Source organism: Ptychodera flava, chromosome 1 (genome assembly GCF_041260155.1).
Source record: "Ptychodera flava strain L36383 chromosome 1, AS_Pfla_20210202, whole genome shotgun sequence".
Classification (NCBI taxonomy): Eukaryota; Metazoa; Hemichordata; class Enteropneusta; family Ptychoderidae; genus Ptychodera; species Ptychodera flava.
In genome coordinates this window covers 54,421,876-54,437,315 of record NC_091928.1, presented here as the reverse complement: position 1 = coordinate 54,437,315, position 15,440 = coordinate 54,421,876, and the positions used below count along the sequence as shown (strand labels likewise).

General features: G+C 38.5%; 1 protein-coding gene and 1 long non-coding RNA gene across 2 annotated transcripts; one reads left to right on the top strand and one right to left on the bottom strand.

Moving 5' to 3' along the window:
- Positions 1–4,717: 4,717 nt before the first annotated feature.
- LOC139141086 (uncharacterized) lies at positions 4,718–9,680 on the bottom strand. Its single transcript, XR_011554133.1, has 2 exons — positions 9,562–9,680; positions 4,718–5,751 (listed from the first exon to the last, which is right to left on the bottom strand). It is a non-coding gene; the product is annotated as an uncharacterized lncRNA (long non-coding RNA).
- A 387-nt stretch (positions 9,681–10,067) lies between these two features.
- Positions 10,068–13,535, top strand: LOC139141079 (ADP-ribosylation factor 3-like). Its single transcript, XM_070710656.1, has 4 exons — positions 10,068–10,364; positions 10,770–10,946; positions 11,249–11,386; positions 12,083–13,535. The coding sequence occupies exons 1-4, from the start codon at positions 10,274–10,276 to the stop codon at positions 12,241–12,243; spliced, it is 567 nt and encodes a 188-aa protein (XP_070566757.1). The 5' UTR covers positions 10,068–10,273; the 3' UTR covers positions 12,244–13,535.
- The last annotated feature ends 1,905 nt before the right edge of the window (positions 13,536–15,440 follow it).

Genomic DNA, 15,440 nt, shown 5'->3' with positions numbered 1-15,440 from the left:
ATGCATATACTTGGACATTTTATGCAGTTCAATTTTTTATTAAAACCATTTATCAAATTTTCACATTTACACAGGATATTCATGTTATTTACAATTACATTTTATGTTTACTTTTGTCAGGATGTGACCAAAGATCTTGATCCTTGACTATGTATTACTAAATAATATAATTGTGGCATAACTAAGGAGGGATGCATTTCTACCTATGGAGAGAAGTAAGGGCATATTGACTACTCATAGAAACAATTAGTTATCTGGAGCATTTTAATGTATGTATCAAAGTGAGCTGGCTTTAATAAAGGCTCATCTATTTCACCTGCTTGCTGTTGGTGACAAAAGTTTCCCATCAAGCTCACTGCATGCTGCTGCTATCATTTGAAAGAATCTATGAAAGATTCCCAAGCTGAGATGCAGCCCTCAAACTGCTACCTTTTGGAAAAACATTTTTTAAATCAAGTTTGAAAGCATGAAAATTAGTGACAAAATAGGTATAAGTATCAGTAATGCAAAAACATCAAATTTCAAGAGATTATGGAAAGTGTTCTAACCCTCTTTAAAGGGATGTCACAGTATGGCTTGGCTTTGCAATTACATGTATGGTACAGTGACCATGTAGATTTCTTGCTGCCAGCTTGTACATAGTCGATGTGATCTTTCTTAATTTGGTCTAAGGTCCTTGGTTGTACATCTTGTTCTTCAGGTGGCAATAAAGCTGTACTCTTGGTGGTCAAACACCATAAACAGAAAAACTTTCCTACAAAAATAAAGGTGCTTTAGTAAATTGTGTCATTTCCTGAAATGTAATGTTTGTTACATTACTGTGTTAAGAAATCAGTGTCTATTGTAAGTTTTGAAATGTAATTATGCATATGTCTTACCAGATGCACCTGACAAACCATACATCATGGTGGGATAGGGATAGTCTCCAGCTAGACTGAGCACTATTTGTTTGCCCCTATAAATATGATAGAAACAATACAGGTGAAATATGAATGCATTTATACATTAAAGAAACAGCTTTATTTCATTCAGTGTGCTTTGTAAGCTAATATGACATCACCAACCAACCTACATCTACTGGTATGGTGACTAAAAAATCATAGCCCTATTAGATGTAAACCTATAGGACTAACTTAAAGAAATGTATAGAATTCTTGAGAGACACACTTGCAATAAACATCATTGCATGGGTACATTATATCTGCAAACAGAAATGAAATTATGTCAACTTACTTCCACACATAACCATCTAGTGCATTAACCTAGTCTCCATTGATTCTGTAGGCTAATCTTGTGTTTGTATCTGAGTTGCCAGCACAGAAAATGTTCCACACAACAGTGTTTTCCACTGATTTGGGGTGAGACACATTACACACTTGAAATACTGACTTCATAGTCCCTCCCCTTTATCCCCACCAAATTTTACCAGTATTTGATCTGTGGCAAGGCTGGATAGCTGTCTAGTCTGAAAACAACATACTTGTTAGCAAGTACAAAATACAATTTCTCCTGTCTTGAGATAAAAAGATTATTCTCAATTAACAGAAATGAAAATAGAAATATTTGATAAATAACAACAACAACAACATCATCATCATCATCATCATCATCAGAGGTCCTTATCATGCAGGGAAAGGGTTAACTATTATACTTGTCATATACTACTACCCAGTGTCTGTAGGGAAATCAAAGGATACATTTTATGAGTTATTGTTAGCAAAAGTCAATGCATAAAACATTAGACTTAATACTGTAGGTGATAGGAAAACTTCTTTGCTGCATATTACTACCACTCATACTTAAAGAATTACAATGATGACCTTTTAACAAACTATGCCATGCATTGTTTTAACCATAAATTTACTTTTCAAGATGGTTTAGTTTATCTAGGATAGCAGCAGTAACATCATCAACAGCAACACAAGGAGCTAGCCTAATCTCTGAACAGTGCTTGCCATCAGAGCCCCTGACTGCAAAATGAAATGGTAAATTCTGGGGGGAGACACATTACTCCTGTAAATAAACGGATTTTGCTTTTTGAACTACCAACTGCCTTCCCTTTGCTTTCTCTCTATCCTTGGCTTCACTCTGCAGCCTGATTTTACATTCTTTGAACCATCTGTGAAATAAATATAGCTGTTATATCCAGTCAATTAGGGAACAATGAGTTGAGCAACAATGTTCCTACAAAAACTGGAGATAAAAACTTGAAATCAGTTTCAGTTGTCCTGTTGAAAATAAATTAAGATAAATGGTTAGAGCGCACTTGAAAAGTACCTCCTTAATTTCTTAAACTGCTCCAAGACAAACCACTTTCAGTTTCTTAAACTGCTCCAAGACAAACCACTTTCAGTTTCTTAAACTGCTCCAAGACAAACCAATTTCAGTTTCTTAAACTGCTCCAAGCAAACCAATTTCAGTTTTTAGACAGAGACCAGTATCCTCTGGAATTTCAGGTAGGTATGGCGCCAACACAGATTTTCTCTTTTCCTTTTCCAAAGACTTCAGCTCTGCTTGCAACTGTGGTGCCACCATGGTGCTGGAGCCAACTACTTGGGAACATGTCTTGTTCATAATGTGTGCCCTCAGTTGCAGTGTTTTCTGTGACACATCAGTGTTGTCTTTTCCTGGAGCCCTTACGGACAGTCTCAGATTGTCGCATAAGTTTAAGAAACGATATTCCTTCATTTAGATAAAACCCCCCTCCTCCCCCCTCCCCCAACGAAAGTTCAGAAGTGCAAAATGTTGATGTCTGCCTGAGAGTACAATGTAGCATTTTACTATAGCTACTGAAGAACTTGTGATCACAAAATAAAAGTGCGAAAGTGAAGTTCACTAATTTAATGGAGGTCAAACCCCTCCCCACGTAAACTAACAAATTTTGCTTTTTGAACTTATGCGACAATCTGAGACAGTCCCTTATAGTCTTCATATGAAAGGACTAAAAAGGAAATGAAAGAAAATAGATCAAATCAAGTATTATTATTACTATTATCATTATAAATACCGGTACTCTGTTGTGACCAAAATTGTCAAATAAAAGATCATACAGAACAGTCAATAAAAAATACATCACAATAACTCACTCTAAAACTGCATTATGTAATTATTTAAGAAAATATACTCAACAAAATACACTGAAATAATTTCATTCATATATTTTTGCAACTTACTAATTGTATACTCTGTGTCACTGATTCAAACTGAAAGTCATATTTTTTTGCAAAAATATATTAAAGAAACAATTTACATTAACTTACCTGGCCTTTTGTTTTAAACCTGATTAAATCCTCTCTGTTTTCACTAACTGTATCTTTCATTTCACAACTTTGGTTGCAAGGTCTTCAAATCCTGGCACCTGTTCTATGTGTTCATGATCAAGCAGAACACCAACTGCCTGGACTGGTGTAACAGGTTTTGGCTTTGGAGTTGGTAGTGTGGATACAGTGGGGTTACTGACATGTGAAGTCTCCATGTTTGCTGTTACAAGCACAGTTATGTTCTACAAGTACTGGCTTGGAGGGGGGGGGGGAGATACATGTATCTCCATATGTACCAGAAACCACATGAGCTGCCAGGTTGTTCAAAGTGCAGACTTCTCTGCAACCTTCCAGTGAAAATCACAAGTTAATTGCAATTCATCCATTATGTTATTTAGGGTTGCTGGAACTTTTGTGACAGACATTTCTGTGACTTCAACTCTGCAGAGAGGACAAGATTTTGATGTCCTAAGCCATTCCTTCAAACACCCTGAGCAGAACAAGTGGTTTCCCTCACACAGCAATTGTACTGACTCACTCAATACCTCCTTACATATCTGGCAAATGTACGCTTCACAAGGAGAAATAAATCTATCTGGCGGTGGAAGGGAATTAAAGGTATACTGTCACCTGTTTCAATTTTGCTACAGTTACCATGGAAAGAGAAAATCTAACCAATCACAAATTTTAAGCGGGTTGCCGCTTTTTGAAAACAGTGCCCTCACATGGCCATTTGGAATGCCTCTTTGACCATATATGGGCATATTTAGATTACAGGTGACTGTATACCTTTAACAGCAGTTCTGTACACTGGCCCTGCTTTTCTGGTAGTCAGCTCCAAAATTCAACTGTTACTGGCATCCTCAGATCTTGTTTTGGAGGTATTGACCACTTTACCTGCTGCTGGGACATCACTTGTGAAAGTCTCTATCTTCCTATACTTTGCAAAGCTAACTTTCTTTCCCCTCTTGCTAAAATGTTCGCATGTTTGACAAAAAGTTCTACCATGCCTTTTCCATTCCACATTCACCTCTCTCACACAGTGCCTTATGTTATTTGCTGCCTCCTTCACATCTCTGTCAAGCGTCCGTTTACAGTTTTTGCAAAAATTTGATAGATGCACAGTAATTCTTGTCTTTCTTGATTGCTAGATTGAAAAATTCACTCAATGGTCTGGAAAACTGACAACAGCTATATTTTGTTCCGACTAATTTACCAGCACAAACTTGGCAGTGATTTCGCAAAATGCCGACGTGGTAGTTGTAAGAGTTCGCCAGGATCGATTCTACTGGCAAATTTAGAAATTTGCGACCCTAGATCAAACAAAAGCGTAAACAATCCGGTTGCTATGGCATGACATGGGTGAAAATTTACACAACTGCGACGGAAAACTATCGAGTGTGACGGCAAATAACATATAGCAATCTGGAAAACAACATTTGGACGACACTTCATAATTATTTTTGAGATTGATGAATTTTAATTTATCAAGAACTATGATGTCAAAATACAGTGAGAGGTAAAAATTCAACGTTATCTTGCCTGTAAACTGCAAACCTGATTCACCGCTTCGACCACGCAATCCGATGCCTCGCTAGATACCTCCGTGTCTGCATAGGTACATGAAGATTGGTGATGAGAATTACTGAATGGGAAAAGAGATATGTAGAAGTTTTGGTGTAGAGAAGGTTGTTTTAATAGGTCTAGAATTGGAGCTTTAAAGGTGCATTTCTACTGTCCGTCACTTTTTGTTTCTCTTTTCCATTATTTTATCCTTTTACGTCAATAAAATTTCTTACTCTTCTTCAAAAATCATGTTGAAATGGCAGATGTTCAACTTTTCAACTGCATATGTGGGTGTGGTATAAAATGTTATTGTTGACAACAATAGACTTGAATTCATTGAACATTGACAATGTCTACTTTATATAATGTGCTGATAGAAAACCAATACTAATGATATTTCAATATACCACACGCAACGGAATAGGAAAGCGTAATTGTTTTACAGAACCAAAAATTATATTTATTGTCTGTTAAAGATTGTAATTGTTAAAGGGCCAGTAGGTATAACTTTTTATAACTGTTTGATTAGTTTTGTTTTGTGTGTTAATTGCAAGTTTACCGTATGTTCTATTTCCCAAGGTATGTTGACACTTGATGTCTAGTCTGGACAAGAATTCACTTGTCAACAATAACAATGCAGTCAACACATGTACACATTGAGTTGACAAGCTGAATACTATGTATATCAACATGCTTTGATGAGTATAACAAGAAACTGTATTTGACATGAAAACAACAAACGTGCAAATATCATCGAATAGTTCCAACACTGTCCCTATAAATGACTGTGAAACTAGTAAAAACTCACCTTTAATTCTTCCCAAAAGCCTGTTTTGTTTTGTTGTTGGTCGCTTTCAGTGGTTTTCATCAACTCTTTGACTCTGGTGTCAATACCAGATGCACTGATACGTGTAGCATTGAATGGCTGTGAAACAAATTCAGTGAAACAATATTAATTAATTTATCATTTATTGAATGATTAACACAACAATGTGTAATGTTGACCATATAAACTCAGTAATTTCATGAAAAATCAAGAACACTTGATCTTATCATCATCTTGAACATTATAGATTCTATAAAATCAAATTTGAAGTGTATCAGACAAATAGCAAGTAGATGAAAACTTTGTGTTAAATTCAAACAACACAGAAATTGAAGGTGGTGCTGCCAGGCACACCTGAGCCAGCATATGGATTATTAACTCTCCGCAACACTCTGTCTGAACGGATTGGGCAGCTACAGGAAAATTCATGCTGCAGGTATTTGTACCATATTACATGCAATTCTCTTTCGTTATGGCAGCTACAAACACTACTGCATCTGTGCATGACAATCTGTCCGATGAAAAGGTCAAATTACTGATTTCAGTCTGTTTTTTAAACAAATAGCTGAAATTTTGGCTATGCAAAATCAAATTGCTGAAAATCTAAGACAAGAAGGTTGTAAAAGGTAAAAGATGAAGTGGTACAAGGAGAATGTCAATGCCAACTGTCCCAAAACCAATTGCAAAGATAATGGGCGTGGCCATGTCATCGTGGCTTATAAGCCACAATGACATTGGCCACGCCCACCATCTTGCAATGTGATATGCTTGGCCAAATGCACATTTTGAACTCCTTAACCTTCTCTGTGTGGACAAATGCGGACTCCAATTATTAATTCTCCATCTTTGCAAATAACAAATAGTGCAGGTATGAGCAGGTATTGAAAATGCAATCTGGGACCACAAGCTGGGACTCCCAGTTTACCAAAACTGCAATCTGGGACCGGTCCCAGATTGGAATTTTTGACTATCTGGGACCAGTCTCAGATTGTGTGTTTTGCCATCTGGGACCAGTCCCAGACCATATTTTTTAAAATAAATGGACATTGGCTTCTGGCTGTCACACATCAGTGACCATTTTTGGTGTTGTGTGTTGTGATGGCTATTGGTGGTGTGCTGTGTGGCTATTGGTGACGGTGTTGTTTGTTGTGATGGCTATTCTTTGAAACCGATTTTATTTTCTGTTGAAAGAAGTGAGAGTGGTGATTTCTAATTTTGTAGCTCAAAGCACAGGAGAGTGTTCATATGGGGTGTGTGCTTTTTTGGTTTTGTGTTAAATGCTACTGCTGCTGGTGTGCCAGTGGGTTTTGGCATAAAAGGAAGGTGTTTTTTTAATATTTGTATCATTTATCTAAGTCTGACTTAACTGTTACCGCCTTCAGAAGTCATTTTCTGTTTGCACATTGTGGTTTCAGAGGGTATTATGACGTCAGTTTTTCAGTCTTTTAGAGCATGGAAGATGTCAAGGAGGAAGAACAGGACCAAGGCACACTTTATTCCGTAGTTAGGGACTGGTCATGTTTCTTCAGCCTGGGGGGGGGGGGGCGGTGGATTCATGGGGGGGTCACCCTGTTTTTGACTTTGGTGATAGGGGGGTCACCATGTTTTTGAAATGCCCAATAGGGGGGGTCAGTGTGTTTTTGAATTTTGACACAGGCTCATCATTGCCTAAAATGCTAGTGTCAGCCACAAAATTCATCATTCAGTTGTATTTTTCGGCGCGCCCTTCGGGCGCGTAACTTTAATAATCAGTCATATTTTTCAGCACGCCCAACTTTAACATTTCAAGCATACATACATCAGAGATATCTGTATGTTCAATATTTTTCAGCGTGCTCTTCAAGCTCATTACTTTAATATATCATACATCTTTCAGCATGCCCTTCAGGTGCATGACTTTAATATACAAGGCATATATATCAGAGATATCAGGATGTTTCATATTTTTTGGCGCGCCCTTCGGGCGCCATACTTTCAGAGATATCTTGATGTTTGCTAAGTGAAAGTGTACCATTATGAAATCTGCATTTCATATGAAAAGGATGACAAATTCCTGATACTTTTCTGTTCTCTCTGTGAGAATTCAGTATGAGAAGCAACATGCACAAATATTTCACAATATATATTTGATACAGTGACTTATTTTAGAGATAGAAAAATGACAAGATATCTTTCCTTCTCATTGATGCAATTATTTTCCTTTGTTTCATAGGTTTTCTGTAGAAAGATGCTTTTTTATGAACAAAATAACAGTTAAAAAAGGCAGTTTTTGTCATTATTAGCTGTGCTTTTATGGTTTCAATGTTACACAAGAAAAGGTCCTCTCAGACACTGTACACATCAGATTTGGCTAAAAAAGCTCTCTATGGCTCCTCAGTAGATTTAATTGCATGGTTGGCAAGTCTTAACACCCATCAAAGTTTTTGATTCACTGCTTTTTCCTCTTTGATATTAATGATTGACATCCATTTCTGTACAACAGTTCAGGACATCTGGTTAAGCAGAGAAAGTGTAAAATACATTCACAGCTCATTCAAAATACAGCTCATTCAAAATGTACTGTATTTAAACTTTAAGATTGACACTTTGAAATTCCTATCTTACAACTGACATGTCAACAATTTCACTAAAACATAGAATGACTATTTAAAATATAAATATATGTAAAATGTAAAATATATATAATATATATATATATATATATATATATATATATATATATATATATATATATATAATTTATGTCCATCTTTTGTTTTACCTTTGTCGCGCCTGGGGGGGGGGGTCACCCTGTTTTAGAAATTTGGAATAGGGGGGGTCACCCTGTTTTCAAAATTTGGAATAGGGGGGGTCAGCCACTTTTTGACGTCGGCAAAAAATAATCCACCGCCCCCCCCCCAGGCCGAAGAAACTGACCAGTCCCTTAACAATAAACTATTGTCTGAAACCTAAGACTCATTAGGGATGACTTTTAGAAAAGGTGTTGTAAACTACTTGTTGCAAAATTTTTAATTTTTTCAGGACAGAAACATTAAATGTTGATGAACAGACATAAAGTCAGGAAGTTGCAGTTATGGATCTTTCAATGCACAAATCAGAAATACTGTGAAATATTGAATTTCTGTGGATTTCAGGAACAAACTAGACTTTACACACTGACTGTCAGGCATTTTGTTTTGTCAGATCAATGGTGCTGGGACTGTGGTCAGATCATAGAGCTAACACTTTGTTGGTTAAATAATCTCTATACTATATATACTCTCCATAATTCTACTTTTACACTAGAGCTGCCATCCCCTTTGACATGATGTGAGACTTGCAGTCCTAAATTGTAAACCTTAATCAGGAACTTTACCAGAAAGCAAACGCTATGACCAGGGACTTGTCCAAGAATGCAAAAAGCACAACTGTCCCAGTCCCAGATAGCCAAAAAACACGTCTGGGACCATGAGGCCTAGTTTCACAGCTTGTGAACGCAAGTTGTACATGTACCTCCATATTATTATTACTGACCGCAGTAGCCCTACGTACAGGTCTGTATGTTCCCGGCGTTATACGTATATACGGTCTCCACACACAGACCTGTACGCAGGGCTATGACCGCAGATGCATGATTTGCCGTTCTCGAAAACACAAATGTAATTGATATTCCATGCGCTAAATGTGAAGGCAAAAAACTTCCCAGTTTCGTCTGTTTTTCGCGTCGCACGCAGTTTGAACTCGTAATTCGGTGTTTTGATGGCTCCCAGTCCCAACCATATTCAACCGGTGCAAGACGAACTATGTATCTATTGCAACTCATTTGTTTTGAAAAAACCCACAAGCATCGGTTTCGATTGCATATCTTATCATTATTTCTATCACAGCTTTTCCTTGAAACGTATGAAATTAAACATGGTCATTACCTACCGTAGGTTTCAGACAGTCTTAGCCTACTGACTGAATCTTGCTGTCGATTACGAAGCCATGGAAAATCAAAATGGCGGCTGGAGACGTCACATGACAGAAAGCCCTACAGTATTTCCGGGTCTCGCTCTCTTCGATCGTTGCGCAATTGTCTTTAAATGTAGGTGTGATATGTCACTTTGATCACAACCATGTATTTTCAAATTGCTACAATGGTGCTGCAAATTTTCACAGAACATGTACGTTACTTCCGGGTGCGCGAGGACACTTTAGGCCTACATGCAGATAACAATACACTCTGCAACGTCATGACTGCATACCTATTTTTAGACTTAACAGCCTGACGTCATTCTTTCCCTGTCAGAACCTCCAGCGTGTTTCTGCCCAAGTCAGAAAGCAATACACTTTTAATAGTAATACTATTTGAAGTGTCGCTCGCAAAGGTTAAGGCGTGTTGAAAGACACGTCACCAGCCAAAGTGTATATAAAAAGAAAAGCAACAGACGGGTAAATTAAAAAGGTATCGTCCGACTTTCTCAAAACAGCCGAACAGCCGAGGAAAACAGAGTTGCTGTGCAGATTCTATAGGCTACTTAACTTAACTTACTTAACTCGGCCAGCTCTGGTCAAGCCACTGGCCCAGCTCACCAGTTTTTGAATACTTTGTCTGTTACCACGAAAAGAGTTCACGTAGCTTGAACAAGAGCAAGTGAAAATGGGACTGTACCTTTCTAAGATCGTTGAAGCTATTGGAAACTTGTCAACATCACAAGCTCGAATATTGATGCTGGGCTTGGACGCTGCAGGTCAGTAATGTTGGACTATGTACAACCAATAGGCTATATTTCATTGGTTGTTCCTCCATCCCCTCGCCTTTCAACATTTTTTACATCAAAGTTCTCTGTTTTCGTTTTTGTCACCCCGAAAACCGGCTTACGACGAAAAGATGTGCCATTTATGAAAGGCACTCTCGACGCTCAAGCCTACTCATCCCAAGTTTTTCATCTTAACCAGTAACTACGACGTTACGTGTTTCAACGTTCACATGTACAAGTCCATACGTATTTTCTCTGCTCACCCTGTAGCATAGCAGATACCGTATACTCTTTCTATGAAGCAGGGCGCGCCATGGTGTTGGAATATGATTTATTCATCTGTTTTATTGCGTTTGCTGAGAAATGTAAAGTGGCCATTGACTTCTGTTTTTCCAGGTAAAACTACAATTCTGTACAAGGTCAAACTCAATGAAACTGTGACAACGATACCAACAATAGGTTTCAACGTGGAAACTGTCAAACCGAAGAAAGGGTTAGAGTTTACTGTATGGGATGTCGGTGGACAAGAAAAAATCAGAGCATTGTGGCGACACTACTATACAGGATCAGACGGTAAGGACTGATGATACTCTGTCCTCCCTGACCTAATGCACATGTCGGCTCACTAGCCACTGCACACAACCCATCTCAAACACATCAAACAAACTGAATATACTGAATTGGTGGTGTAGGCCTACAATGAACAGAATCGACTTTGGGTTGTTTGGTGAACTTCAGCCTCACACGAATGGCCTTCATCTTCACAGTTGCGTTTGGTTCGATACACGGCCACTGTATGCTCTAGAAAAGTTGCCGTAAAAATACCATTGTCCTATCCGTCGGAATGGTTATTTTTCTGGTTCTTATTGTTCCAGGTCTAATATTTGTGGTCGATAGTTCCGACAAATTGCGACTTTGTGAGGCCAAAGAGGAATTGTTTGCCATTTTAGAAAGTGACGAAATGACGGAAGGTGTGCCTGTTCTAATTCTTGCAAACAAACAAGACTTACCAGGTAGGTTGTAATACCACCCAAATCTTTCCTTTATACGACATGTATCATTAAAACTAAAACGCGTGTCCACCACCAGCTTTTAACCATAATGGAAACTTTACCGACGGGTTTACACAAAAGGTAAGCTTACTTTTAATATCACCTATAGGCTACATAACCGAACGCAATGGACTCTAGTCACACAAACAATTACAAAAATTAATCGATCATGATTTAAACGTTACATCCTAAACAATACAGAAGCGCACAAATTGAAAACCAACGGATGCTGAGCGCATAATCTGCCACATTTCAAATTTACTAATCCAAATCTACAAATTTTAGCCTTAATCCATTGGGCCTATTAAATTGAACGTCTTGCTATCAGGTTTAAAATCACCGACAAAGGACTACCAACTGTATTTGCTGATGATTGATTGTCATCGAAAGGTTTGAGTTACAGCAGTTTGTAATGTTTTTCAGATTGGCTCTTTGCTAACATTGGATCCATTGGTGGCAGGATATCGATGTTTTCACACTCGAACGCTTGATACCAAGAATACCCGGCATCAAGCGTCGCGGGTCGGAGTGTGATAAGTCCGCCCGAAGTTCTGCCGATGGATCCAGGCTAATTGTTGGCTTTTTTGCTTCTTTGCAGTGCCTTGAAAACAGAGAGACAACAATAATTGCTGATAATGTGATCTGTGTATATTTCAGGTGCATGTAGTCCCGCAGAGATCATCGAAGCATTGGGTTTGAAAAGTTTACGTCACCATGCTTGGTATGTGCAAGGTGCTGTGGCTACTAATGGTAGTGGTATTTACGAAGGAATCACAGAACTTGCGAACATGGTAAAGACTCACAAAGGTCGCCGATAACAGTCTACACAGAATGACATCACAAGCTTTGTGACCCGAACAATAATAACTGACTGGTCGTGGACGAATAAAAATACACCTGAATTTTTTCAGTGTTTATGGGTTGGTGTCCATAGACGTACCAGAACAAGGTTCCATGTTCATGCTTCCGGTGTAACCATATCGTGGAATTACTCTTGGTTTCAGTTCACAGCACATTGCAATAAGGCAACTGTTTGGTGAGATTTCTTGGTACTGAGCTTTGATTCACACCTACCAATCAACTTTCAGAAGAGTTTGTCATAGCCGGCACACTGCAGAGGACATTTCAAAGCATTTCGTGATCACACCCTTTACATTTCCCGAAACTGTACTACGTAGTTGAACTTAGGCAAACGCCTTATTGAACGGCTATATAACTAGTTGCAATGCATGTGACAGGGGGTATGGAGAAGTTTGTTGGTTACCGAAAAAGTTGCCAATAGTCGTCTCTCTCTAGTTCTGTTGTCGGCTACCGAAAAGGTTTTCGATAGTCTCTCTCCGGTTTCGTTTATCCGCCGCCAAAAAAAGTTGTCGATAGCACAGGCGCTCCTTTGCTGGGTAGTCTGCTAAGTAGATCGATCTTCTGCTCGATGTATCGATCCCGTAGTTCATATACCCGCTACTGTGAGTATTTAGGTTGCAGTGGCGGGCATATCGATTAAGGGATCAATAGCTCGAGCCGAAAATCGATCTACTTAGCAGACTACCCAGCTAAGGAGCGCCTGTGGTTGATAGCCCTAGCCTCTTTCCAATTTCACTTGTACGCCGAAAAAGTTTTTGATAATCTCTTTCCAGTTTCATTTGTCAGCTTCAAAACATGGGCCCAAAAAAGCCCCTCACAACTGTTACACTACCCCTAAAATTAATGATACACTCCGCTGGTTACTCCATTGGCAGGATACTTGACAATGTTAGGTCTGCATCAGTGTAGCTTTACGCAGGCAGAACTTGTTGTAGAAATGACTATGATAGGACCTATCAGTTACCAGTAATATTTCATACTACATACAGTGGACATTTACAAAACTTCACATTTGTTTGTTTAAGTGAAAGGTAATTTTTGATTTGTGGGCATTTGCTTATGGTAGCATTTGCATGCACATCACACCGAGGACTTTAACTCAGGAGTCGTTTTATATTTACTCTGTAATATTTATATTTAGTCTCAGGTAGATTTTCACGATGTACATATCTTTTTGTGACATGTATACAGGCATACATTTTATGGTATTATTCTGAGTGAATAAATCACATATCTATGTAGTTCCTCAGTCCTTGGCATCCAAACGGTGATTGTTAAATTTTTTATCCAACCGGGTATATGAGAGTGTAGTTCTAAATGTTTTGAATGAGCGCACGATCATTTGAAAAATCGAGTGGTGTGTTTTTTGAGTGATTGTTGCACATCTTGCGAGTATTTTGTTAAGGTGCGGGCATATCGACAGAAAATCGATCGATCTGGCAGACTACCCAGCTAATGAGCGCCTGTGTGTAGAATGTCCATTACGAAGAGAAAATGATCAAATCTAATTGGCTTATTCCAAATCCTGAAGGAGCAAACACTTTATTGGAACATTAAATCATGGATGAAAAAGATCGTGCAACGGGAGATGCATTTCCCGAGAGCGGTTGAACGGAAATAATGCCATGGTGATAATAATCAGAATTCTGTACGCCACCAGCGGCATCCTCGTAAATTTTTTCGTTTTTATAATCTGCTGTAGCTGCAGTTTACACTCGTGTCGTATGGTATATCGGCTACTCAGACTGATGAGAAAGCCTGGCAAACTTTCGATACAGTAGGGTTAAATGATTGTCGTGTTGTACGTAGTCTCTCAACTCCGGAATAGAGACTGCAGTTACATGCAGATTACACAGCTGTCTCGCCCTGTCTGATCGGTTCTATAACTTAGCTTACAACACAAGATAGCCCTAGAGTATGACGAGTGTCCGGCTATCATGTGGCTAGGCTGCTCAGTCGGCAAAGCCAAGTTGTTATTCCACAGCTGAAGTTACGTCCCCTTTGTTCAGTATGACTTTGTAACGTTTTTCTCAAAAATTGTCAAAATTCCGAACCGTAGGCTTATATTAGCCTATACTAAAATGAAGACATGGCGGACGATAAATTACAACGAAACACCGCATGAGCGCGAAAAACATCACTATCTCGGAAACGATATGCGAGAAAAATAAGTTTCATGGATGTTTGATCAAAAGACATTTGTTTGTTGTTTTGTAACCTGTTTTCATAGCTAATGTGTTTCACTGCTTTCAGCTAATGCACTCGACAGTCTTGATCTTGGCCAACTTTCCGAAGGTTTATGTTAACAGAATCCTGATCCAAATCATCCGATGAACAAACTCTCAAGTAGTATTCATGTTGAAGGTCATAGAGTTGGGCTTTTTCATTCAATACAATAATAACTTTATTGACGTTATTCCCTCAAAGGTGAACATAGTCAAGAGCTAATACTACAAAAATAAGAAAAGGATACTTATCAAAAACTAATAAATATATGTGTATATATATATATATATATATATATATATATATATATATATATATATATATATACGAAAATGGTTTGCTTGTCAATGCAGGCAAAGTATAGTGCTCAATGCATTTCTGCAGGGCGGTAATACTGAGAATCTAGGAACTTGTAGTTGTCACTCTACAGGCTGTTTCATGCGCTAAGCAATCATCAGGAGATCCTACCGGACAGATGTAAGTTGACCACGTCACGCGGAAATACCCCATGTTTATATAGATCAATTAGCGGTAACGTCCGCGTGAACAAATATGTAAACACGAGAGATTACAAGATACCGCGGAACAATTACCTGCGTGATAAAATCGTGTATACGTTTGGTGGAATACGCCCTCAACGTTCATACCGTTGTCATTCTAAATCTACCCGGAAGATATGGCCCTGCATTTTTACGAACACATTTCGCTCCTTTTCATTTTGTTATTGAAGTGTTTTTAATGTTTAGAAGTTTGTTTGTATTCTGTACTTCTTAAATGTAAGATCCGTTCATGCCATGGGCGATAGTTTCACCCATTAGGCTACGTGGGACCATTTTTACCCTGCGTACGTGGTGGTGCGGTAGGCCATGTACCGCACTTGATCACGTTGCACGCATGTTGCATTTATGTCAGATAAGAGTGCCTGAGA

Excerpts from the sequence above, each read along its gene's own strand:
- LOC139141079 (XM_070710656.1), top strand. The coding sequence starts at position 10,274 with ATGGGACTGTACCTTTCTAAGATCGTTGAAGCTATTGGAAACTTGTCA. Across the intron at positions 10,365-10,769 it reads GCTGGGCTTGGACGCTGCAG|GTAAAACTACAATTCTGTAC; the intron begins GTCAGTAATGTT and ends CTGTTTTTCCAG. Across the intron at positions 11,387-12,082 it reads AAACAAACAAGACTTACCAG|GTGCATGTAGTCCCGCAGAG; the intron begins GTAGGTTGTAAT and ends TGTATATTTCAG.